This window comes from Onychostruthus taczanowskii, unplaced genomic scaffold (genome assembly GCF_017590055.1).
Source record: "Onychostruthus taczanowskii isolate IOZ18803 unplaced genomic scaffold, ASM1759005v1 scaffold3, whole genome shotgun sequence".
Lineage (NCBI taxonomy): Eukaryota > Metazoa > Chordata > Aves > Passeriformes > Passeridae > Onychostruthus > Onychostruthus taczanowskii.
Genome location: NW_024500349.1, coordinates 5832067 through 5842898, shown reverse-complemented (window position 1 = coordinate 5842898; position 10832 = coordinate 5832067). Strand labels below are relative to the sequence as shown.

At 43.8% G+C, this 10832-nt stretch overlaps 1 protein-coding gene across 2 annotated transcripts in view; it reads left to right on the top strand.

Annotated features, from left to right (window-relative positions):
* The first annotated feature begins 6406 nt into the window (after positions 1–6406).
* ST8SIA6 (ST8 alpha-N-acetyl-neuraminide alpha-2,8-sialyltransferase 6) overlaps positions 6407–10832 on the top strand; it is a 44982-nt gene continuing 40556 nt past the window's right edge. The window contains exons 1-2 of one of the 2 annotated variants that reach the window (XM_041408629.1): positions 6407–6648; positions 6854–6949. In XM_041408629.1, coding sequence (XP_041264563.1) covers positions 6554–6648; positions 6854–6949 — 191 coding nt within the window. In that variant the 5' untranslated portion in view covers positions 6407–6553. Of the gene's footprint in view, positions 6649–6853; positions 6971–10832 lie in introns of both variants that reach the window. The other variant, XM_041408628.1, reaches the window with a different exon arrangement.

The window sequence follows — 10832 nt, the reverse complement described above, 5'->3', positions numbered from 1 at the left end:
AATGCTAAGAGGTAGATTTTTTTCCTATGGCTTATTTTCCTATGCTATTTCTCTCCCAAGATGTGCTGAAGGTTCAGTGACTGTCTTGCTTTTCCTCATCACTGCATGGATATGCCCTCTGCCCTGAGTAAACACTGATGTTTCACTTCGGAGACACACTGAGCTTTCAGAGGACTCTGGCAGGTGCCTCACCAGAAGCTCAAGTCTGGCCCCAGATCAACATGTGCTTAAAGCTGCATCTGAGCTAAGGGACCTTGTCAAACCCTGACTCTCAAGCACCCTCACAATTAATTTCCTACACAGCTCCATGATTTATGGTTTCTCCTCCAGGTGATCTCCTTTTCACAGCAAGGTATCCCAGTCACAAGCCCCGTCTGGCTGATCCCACTGTGAACACCCACATCCCTCACCTGTACCCCTTTGGCACCCCCCTTGTATCACAGGCTTATCAGCATTAACTTCACCACTGCAAATAGCTTAAGTACCTGATGATAGAAGAAGGAAAATCTAGGATTTGCAGCTGTTATGTTTCTATGGAGCATTCAACAATTTTTACTGCAGAAGAGACTGTGAAAATCACTATTATGTAAGAATATGTTTAAGCTACAATCTGGGCAGTTATATTTTTAACTCCATTTTATGAGGTTAATGGCTTTTCCCCAGTTTAAAGACAGAGGTCCTGTCTTTCTTCCTCCAAACCCCTCAAATCCAGGAGTTCATGGTGCTCTGTACCACTTCTATGGTGTTCTTCCATAGCAATGAAGTAGTCAATCCCCACACTCCGGAAAAATGGCTCTAGCTTTTTTAGTACACTGTGATCCCAAAAAGTCATTTGGAGCTGATCAGTCAGGCCACCCTCCTGGATGAAACTCAGTGGATAATCTTCTCATCCCAAGATTAGGCCTTCATACACCTGCCCCTTTTGCTCATATCATGCTTTTATTTCCCTGAATTGTTGCTCTGATTTTTCATAAACATAAATTATGCTGACTGACCCTGACACCCCATCACTTGTCATCATAAAGGATGATTCTGGACTCTACTATGGCCTCTCATTTCAATCACTGTGTATTTTATATGCACACTTCAACAAACACATGATCCCAAATAGAATTTTTCTACAGATGGCCAGCTGGACACACTGTGTTACACTCAGTGATGGAAAGAAATGTTTAGTTTGACTTAATTACCTCAACCATTGACCACAGTGCCCAGTGAGAACCCTTCCATTATGTGACATCCCCGGGGGCATATTCCCCCTTCAGCCATGCAGGCATTTCAAAAGCCTCTGGGAGCTGTACAGTCACCCTGCATGCTGATCTATTGCAAGTAAATGTTGCTCCAACAGTTTATGTCAGTGCTAATTTACTTGCTTTGTTTGTTTGCTTGGGGTTTTAATAATCGTATTAGAAGTCTTTGCTCCTGATGTATTTGACATTGTGCCATTGGTCCATTAGGATTTGGTTGAGTGTTGTGCATTATTTTTAATTTGCATTCACAGTATGCTCTGTAATAACTCCCACTGAATTCTAGCAATGGATGCTGTGAATTTGTATTAACAGCAGCGCTGTTTTGTGCAACTGTAGTAAAATTCTTTGCAAAAGAATACTTAGCATATAATCTCCTTCAGCAAAGGAGATCAGAGTTCCAAATAACAACAGAGACTTGCAAATTGTTCCTGGGCTAATTGTTATGGAAGGATTCGTCTTGGATGGAAATCATTGGCACAAGCTACTGTTGATGCCAGAAGTTTATATGGCTTCAAAAAGCAATTAGACACAATTATGGAAGAAAAATCCATGAAAGACAACTAAACACACAGCTAACTCTAGTTCAGAAATTCCCCGAGCCATTGATTGCTGGAAGCTGAGAAAGGGTCCTAGGGACGGATCACTGCACAGTTCTTCCCTGGGATTGTGCTGCTGGGCACAGGCTGAAGAACACGCTGTTCTAGTCTGACCCAGTATGGCTTTCACATAGTGTCATGCTAAGACGTCTTGCAGAGAGCTTTTAGGAAGAAAAGAGAATGGGAAAAAAAATCATCTCCCTTCAGGTTAACAACTTGCAAGTTTTTAGGTTTCTGAATTAAAATCCTCCTTTGTACCTTATTGTAATTCAGATCCTCTTGACCCATCAGCTGCCTTTGGAAAAGCATACACACCGGACTGAACCACAGCCATGGGCACATGCCTGCGGTGCCCTTAATTGGATGAAGGCTCACACAGAGGCTGGCAGTGGAGCACTCATTTTCAGTAGTTACCGGCCTCAAGTTTGCTTATGCTACAAGATGCATTTTTGGCAACAAGTATTTATCTGCCATTGGGCTGGATCATCATTGTTAAAGAGGAGAAGCTGCTTTCTCAGTTAAACTAAATAAAGGGATCTGGTGAAGTGTACACAATATCTTACTCTGATGGATATAGAAACATAGCTTACAACAGTGAAAAATCATTAATTTTGTGCAGAAGAAGCAAGTCCTGCTGTTGGTTAGAAGAGGGAACTAATAACACCAGGGTCATGGGCTCAGTCCCCATACAGGTCATTCATTTAAGAGCTGGACTCGATGATCGTTGTCTGTCCTTCCAACTCAGAATATTCTGTGATTCTGTAAGTATGACATCTTATGAGACACTCAGAATCCTGAAAACTTCTTGATGTGCCCTGATTTTTTTTCACCTTGACCTTCTCCAAAGAGTGAATGGTGCTTGACTGGATGAGTCATCACTGGCACATTTGATGAACATCTCAAAGTGATGGTACATTTAAACACCTTTTAAACACCTAATAATTTAGTTAGGTTTAGGTTGATCCCAACAGACTGTTTGCTGGCTGAATTTAGTTATTAAATTATTATTTTAATAAAGCCTAATTTTGAAGTTACAGGACACAAAATTCTGTCCTGAAAAAAACAGAGAAAAACCCATTAAGGCAAGATAAAAAGCATAGCAGCAACAGCCACACAAGATGATTATTTAGTTTGGACTTTTTTTTTTATTTTAAGGGGGTACAGGAATTCATTGCTTTTTGTGATTTTCCTTTAGTGGAATGATTGGGGCCATTTGATGTCCTGGAGTCTGGCAGACAGCACCTTAGTTCTTGCAGTTTATCATTATGTAAAACCATGTTGCCCAAAACCATGGGTGGAAATAAATGAAGTTGTGAAATGCAATGACTTTCTCCCAGCTTGAAACACATATGCCTGTTTTGTGAATTTGCTGGAAATTTCTTTTTGCTAAAAGCACATTGTGAGTGCACTAAAAACACCAAAATGGTTGTCTCATTCCAACACCTCACTCTGGGGCCTCTCATGCTTCCCCAGAACATGGGACTCCAGTTTAACTGAACATCTTTAGTACCTTTCTCTTCTTGCTAATTGCAACAGTCATTTCTCCTCCTATTTGCAATAACTAATATCCCTGTGACAGCCATTGCTTAGATGAGAAGGCAGCACTAGGAAAGCATTTAATGAACATTAATTGCTTTTTAATATGATTTAGCTGTTGGAAATAAGAAGGCTAAGCTGGCTCCATGTGACCAGCAGCCCTACAGGCACCTCCACCAGACTCCTTTCGAGATGCAATCCTGCTGACCTAGGGGACAGCAGCCTTTCATGGATGATAACCAAGGCTGCATTTTGCTTTTCCAAATTAGCAGCTAAGTAGGGCTGTAGGAGCTCAGTAACAAAGTCATGATGATACCACCTGGCTGATTAGTGATCTCTTCCTTCTGTGCAAGCCAGCAATTATCAATTCCTGCTGACTTCAGAAGCTAATGGGAATCAGAGGATGGGGGATGCTGCCAAAATGCAGCAGCTTCCAGCTGTGAGGAGGATGACGAGATGGGACACAGACTTTATGTACACCATTAAGTCTCTGTCTTTTCCTGTATGGCATCTTTGGCACCTGTACCTTTATCATTTTGACCCTCTGCATTACATTACCTGACACCATCACTTCTGATATGGCAACACCATGCAGGAGAAACTTGGTCTTTTGAATCCAACATCCTAAATTTGAATTCTGATTCACCATTGATTCTTATCTCACCCTTTAGTAGGGTCACTTAACCTTTCTACTAAGCTGCTGTGCCAGAAAATTAAGGCTGATAACATTTAAAGATACTGTGACAATCAATCAATACCTGTTTGTAAACTTGTTAGTAAACAACAAGCATCAAGTGCCCAGTCTAATCTAAACACATTCCGTTTATAATCTTCCCATTTTCTTTGAAAGAACTTTTTAATATGACACAAAGATTAACCTTCTGATCTCAAAAAAAAAATCTTTACTGGTACTGTAGACTAGCATTGGCAGCAGACCTCTAACTTGAAATATTATGTCCTCACTGCCGTCACTAAATTTCCCATGGATTAGCTGACAATGATACCTCAGGACTCACAGGAAAACTGTATTGCAGAGGGAAATAACAGTGAGGGCAAAAGCCAAATCTTTTTCTGGACTGTAATTCTTAGTCTTCTTTGATTCAGAGCTGGAATTGAATACCACTAGGCTTTTAATATGAAAAACTTATTGTTTTACATAGGGTATTTAATGGGTATTAAAAAATAGCTGATAATATCCACTAACATAACCCGGATCCATCATGTTTTACAGAGGTGACATGGGACTGATATTTCTAATATCTGCTGATCAATATACACATACCTTGAAACGCCTGACAGTTGGCCCCCTACTTATTTGTATACAGTGTCAACTGGTTTTATAGGATAGGCCCAAAGCAAGCTTTTGGGAAATGGGGATGAATCACCTTCATGTTCCAGCCATTTATATTCAATCACAACAATTCAGAAGTTTGCTGGTTTGAGATTCACAACAATCTTGAACCAGCAAACTTCTTCAGGACTTCAGAAGTCTTCACACAAGCTTTGTTTTGCTATTACAATTAAGTACCTCAAAGCCAAGAAGACAACTGAGCTGTGCCCCTGGGGGACTGTGCAATGCACCAGCCAGATACCTGCAACCCCTTGGGACACCAGCCATCTGCTTCTAGCTCCCTCCCGCCAGCACCCACAGCCCTGCTCACCAGCAAGCGAACAAATGCCCCAAAACATCATTAAATATTTCCCTGCATACCTCGCCACAATGACAGACAGTGCTGTGCTGTTCCTCTCGTGCACTTCTTAGAGGCTTGCTGCTTCTTATTGTCATATCTAACCACTCACAATATCAAGTACACGTTACTTCATTAATATAGTTGCAGCAGAGCTCTTACGTTGAGACTTTCTAGCCATTGTTTGATGAGCAGCAGCTCTAAGGCTTAAGGAAATGCTCACAGATATAGAAAACATGAAGGATAGGGAAGAATCTGCAAAAACAAGGTGTCAGCTCACAACTGAAAGGCTGCTGTAAGTCACAGCATCTCTTCTACCCACTTTTAATAAAGGGGACCTAGTTATTGGCCCCTTGTCACCTCACTAGGACTCTCATACCAATGGCTGGCTTGTGAAAGCAACACTGAATGCACCATCAGGTAGAAAGATAAAAGCTTACTACAGAAACATTTCTTTAACAAAGCCACTCCAAATTAAGTGACGTTGTAGATCATCTAGTTCCAGCCACCCCTTGCCATATGCAGGGACACTTTCCACTAGGTCAGGTTGATCCAAGCTGGCCTTGAACATTTCCAGAGATGGGGCTTCTCTGTGCAATCTGTCCCAGAGCCTCACCATGCTCACAGTAAAGAATATCTTCCTAATATTCCATCTAAACCCTTTTTCAGTTTAAAGCCATCCTGCTTGTCCTATCACTACATGTCCTTGTTAAAAAGTTCCTCTCCAGCTTTCTTGCAAGCCTCCTTCAAACACCAGAAGGATGTGATGAGGTTCCCCCAGAGCCACCCCAGCACTCTCAGCCTGTCCTACAGCAGAGGTAGGACAGGCTATTCATCCCTCAGGTCAGGTTCACAGCCCTCCTCTGAACAGGTTCAGAGCCTTCTTATGTTGGGGGGCCCCAGAGCTGCACACACACAGTGTCCCACGTGGGGTCATTTTTACTATAATATGCATAGTTTTATAACATACCTTTTATAAGACAAAACACAGGACACATTGACTGTTATTTTTTAATTCAGAGAAAGAGCTACTGAAGTAGCAGCGGCTTCACTACTCCAGCCACGGGGCAGGGCTGCCTGCCCTCGCCGAGCAAGCCCCGCACCCCGCTCCCGCCGCCGTCCCGCACGGCGCCCCTCTCCCCCATTAAAGTTTGGGCAGTTTCGACTCCCTCGCTCCGCCGCCCTCGACACAGAGAAGCGCTCCAGGAAGCGCCCCGAGCGGCCGCCGGCACAGGCCGCTAGCAAAGGCCGCCCGGGTGCTGCCCTCACGCCTGCCGAGCCCGGCCGCCCCCCGCCAGCACCGGCGGGCCGGGCCCGCGCGGCGGCCGCGGCAGGAGGGGGGGCGGATGGCGGCGGCGCAGGGCTGCGGGCGAGGGGCGGAGCGCAGAGACCCTGTGGCTGCCATGGCCGCCTCCCCCTCCCCGCAGCCTCCCTTAAATACTATGGGGCCGTAGCTGCGACGGGCGCCGCTGCCGAGCGCACCATGCGGGCTGTCATCGCCTTGGCCGCGGCGCTGGGCAGCCTGCTGCTGGGAGGCTGCCTCCTGCGCCTGGGCGGCCAGCAGCCCCTCCGCGCCAGGTAGGGCGGCCGGGCGGCCTCGCCCGCGGTCCGGAGCCGGCTGGGGAGGGCGGGAGGAGCGGGGCGAGCCCCGCGGGGCGCGGCGGAGCCTGGCGCGGTGCCCCCGGCTCGGTCTGGGCTCGGCGCGGGTCGTGGGCAGGAGAGCGGCGCCGGGTGATGTTCGGTCACTGGTCCTGACAACTTTGTTTTCCGTCTCGCTTGCCAGGGGCTGGGAGGAGGACGCCGGAATAGCGGCTGTCACGCCTAAAGTGGTGCGAGCCCTTAGGTCACCCCTGACGCCCCTTCCTCCGACCGAGAACAGGTACGGGCTGGACGCCCGCAGGTGGGTCCTTGAGGTCGGGTCTACGAAAGCAGAAATTCGCCTTCGCTCCGGTTCATTCTTGCTTTTGTTTCGGTAGCTTGATCAGAGAGAGCGTTAGAGATTATTAGAGCAAATGGCACTTTGCTTTAACTACAATCAATTATTTGCTCATGGGCCCTCTTACTGACGGCTGTCACTCTGCCGTTGGTTTTGAGCCCAATAAAATATTGCGTACAGCAATTTTGTTAGCGTACGATGAACAAAGTGCCTGCTGGATGACACATTCCAGGTATCTTTTTATTCTTCTTTCCTAGAAGGTGGAGCTGGAGCTGGGTAATGCTGTCACTGTTTTTGTAATCTGTATTTAGTTAAAAATACAGACGTATCGTTTACAATCCATAGGATGAAGGCAAGACAGATGAAGCCTGTTTCGTTTTGGGTTGGCATTATACTTTGTGGGAGCCCATTCATTTGATCCTCTGTCTTGACCTTCTAGATCAGCGTAGATTTTTGCTTCACAGCCTGTTATTTTATACCATGAAATTTAATATGAAGATAGTTTCTAAAATCAGCTGTGAAACATTGTGCCTTACGTGCAGACTTCAATACTAATGACTGTTGTTTTCATGCTCTTGAGTCCCCACACACTGTTGGAGAACTAAGAGAGCAGAAGATGGTGGTGTAATCCACACATGAGATCAATACTATGTAAGAAGTAGTTTTGAAATATTTTTGCTTTCTTCTTTTACTTTTTGTGGAATTATTACCTTTACAGTTAGCATAACTATTATATGTTAATATACATTATGGTCAAAAATGCATTATAAAAATTAGAAAGAACTTAAGAATTGGGTCTTTCACAGAAACTGTGATGTCCTGGTTGTGTTGAAGACAATGGTGACAGTGCAGTTAACCTTACTGAGGCCACCATCTCACTCAATCTAGCTGAATTTGGCAGCCTATGCTTTCCCTGAGTGACTGCAAGTGATGTTAGTTGCAGTAATGATTGCAGTGTACCCTAACAGTGCATTTCTGATAAGATACCCTTGTGGTCTCTCCCTCAATATTTAAAACTCTCACAAGCTATAAGTTTATAGTGTCTTTCAAAGTTAGAGTGAAAGTAAAGGAACAGAATTCTGCAAATGTTCGTACCTGGTGTTATGAGCTTCTAGCCTGCTTCTCTTTCCTGTTCTCATTTTTTCCCTTTCTTCTTTTTTCCCTTCTTTCCCCCTCTCAGTGTTGGTTTTTGCAGTATGTACTGTTCTGCTTTGCTTTTGTTTGTAGCCATTACTCCATTCTTCTCTCCAATCTGTTTTGGGCTGTCTGTGGTTTCCCCCTGGCCTATCTCCTCACGCTCTTCCCTGCTAGTTTCTGAGCTGCATCTATGTTATACCATGGACTTGAATTGACTAGAAATGCTGGCAGAGAGCACTTCAGAGAACAGTCTAATTGTTTCCCATCTGCTGTTAGTACACTCACAACTGGAGCAATGAAAGTAGAAATAACACGTACCAAAGAGGTCTGAAAATCCATGTCATTTTTTTAATCTTTGTAATAGGGCAAGTGAGATTGTGATTTTAAATATGTATTTTTCCTTATTCTGCTTGGAGGATTTTGGCACCAATTTGAAGCTAGTTTTTGTCAGCCTGAAATTGTATTTCTTCATGACTGGGTGACTGCAAAAGTGTGTCAAGTAAATAATTCATCAAAGAAAGTTTCAATATACTCAAGCTCCTGTAACCGTAGTGTCTTTGGAGAGATGTCTTGCCAGCTGAATCCAAGAGTGGATGTGCTTTCTCACCTGAGTGACTGTGCTCAGTAAGCTGGCCTGACAGGAGTTTGTGTGGTATATGTGTGGCTAATGAGAAAGGAGAGAGAGCTGCTGGACTGGACTGACCAGGAGCTGTTACTTCATCTAGAGAGCAGCACGACTGGGCAGGGAGCCATGCTGGAGGGGTTTGATCCAGGCAGCAGCTGGACTGGGCCTGGCTAAGGGCCATGCTGAAGGCGTTTGATCCAGAGAGCATCTGGACTCATTCAGGAGGTTCAGACCAATCCCTCAGTGATGGAGATGGATGGTCTGCTCAATAGGAATTAGATTCCAGTGTGCTGTGGAAAAGTGTGGTTCTCCTAAACAACCCTGATCATTTGAATGGCATTGCTGTGTTATTGGCAGTAGTGTCCTTTCCTGCATAAGAGTATGAGGATGTGCATGGATGTTTCCAGGAAAGGAAAAAGAAAAAAAACCTAGGCACTATCCTTGACCTCTACGTAAAAGTAATCTAGACAGTCTTCACAGTCACAAGCTAATCTTTTTTGTTATCATTATTTCCTTTGCTGTTCGAGGCATATTTGTAACCAGACATCTCCCAAAGAATCTCCAAAGCCCTATTATTCTGTTGCCTTGCAGTATTGAAAGCTAATCTGTTCTTTTACTTTGCGTAATTCTTTTAAAAGGATGAAACTGAAGGATGAAAATCAGGGAATTGGATCAGACTCTCTTAGATATTTAGGCAGCTATTATGTGCAGCAGTGTTTAAATACATGGTGACCAGGCACCTAAGGTTCTCTTTCTGTGTCTTAGTAAATAACCTTGATGATATGGTTTGTCTCTTACAGGACATTGCTTACCCCTTTTTCTTGTTAACCCTTAGCTAATTGGAGCAATGGGACTGCCTCTACAGTGCAACTTGCACATCTAGTCTTGGGCTTATTTCACTGCCTACTATGCCTCTTAATAGGGTTTCTTACTGAAAAGAAAGGCTGCTGTTAGTAAGATATGTCTACTAGTCCCCAGATTTATTCATGGAACCAGTATCACTATACTGCAATAGTATGGTCTCTGGCAAATTCTCCTATCTGTGCTTCATACTGTCCTCTCAAATTTTAAGCTGTAACTGCAAAGACAATATATATTTTCTTAAGTACAACCTTCTTATATTGTCAACAGTACAACCAAAAAAAGAAGTCTTGCATTTTTCCCACCTTTAGACCCTTGGTCTTCCCTCTCTTCTTTCCTCTCTCCCCGACTCTGTTTGTGCCGGCATATTTGTTGGTTTAGTGGTTATATTAATAGTAGAACTTCTAGTGCTTATCAGGGGAAAATGAAAATAGTAAGAGAAGCTAGGTAGTATTTTCTTTGTTATGAGGCCCAGCGTGTGCTAGGTTAAATTTAGGAAGAAATTCTAACTCCTATTATAGTACCCAAGAATATGTAGCAGGTAAATAATGCCAGGTCCTGCAAGGGAAGTCAAGATAGCACTATTTATGTATAGTTTATATAAAAGTAACAAGGCAGCAGTGCCCTAAAGAACTGACCACCATTACTCTGTTAGTCTGTGTTGCCAGTTTTAAGGCATTCACTTACTATTTCCCCAGCTTGCTTTCTGTCTTTCCACATCCAAGGCAAGCGCAGTGTAAAGACCACTGAGGTAATTGAACAGTGGGAGGAAGTGATTGAGAAGCAATGGGTAAACAAGTTAGTGTTAATACTGTGTTCCATAGTGTTGATTTCTCCAATTCCTCTCTCAGCAGCAGATCTGTGTGCAGGCCTAGGAAATAAACAGCTATACTTAATTAACAATGCTGTAGAGACCTGTACATTCTGTCTCCTGACAAAATATTGCATTCAGGCAGTCAGAAGGGAAAGAAGAGACAGGGTAATATCGCAATTATGGAGTAGCCTAGTATGTTGCACAAATAATTTGCTGTGGTTTAGATTAGTCAGCAGTGGGGGTCCACTTCACTAATTTTACTACTCTCTTAATATTTTGCCCCTTCATTCCCAAGTGATGCATGCAGACATATTTTAGGAGTGCATTTTGAACCCATGTCATGTGTATTACTTCTGTCTAAATGAATAGGTGTTCAGTTGAAAGCTGCT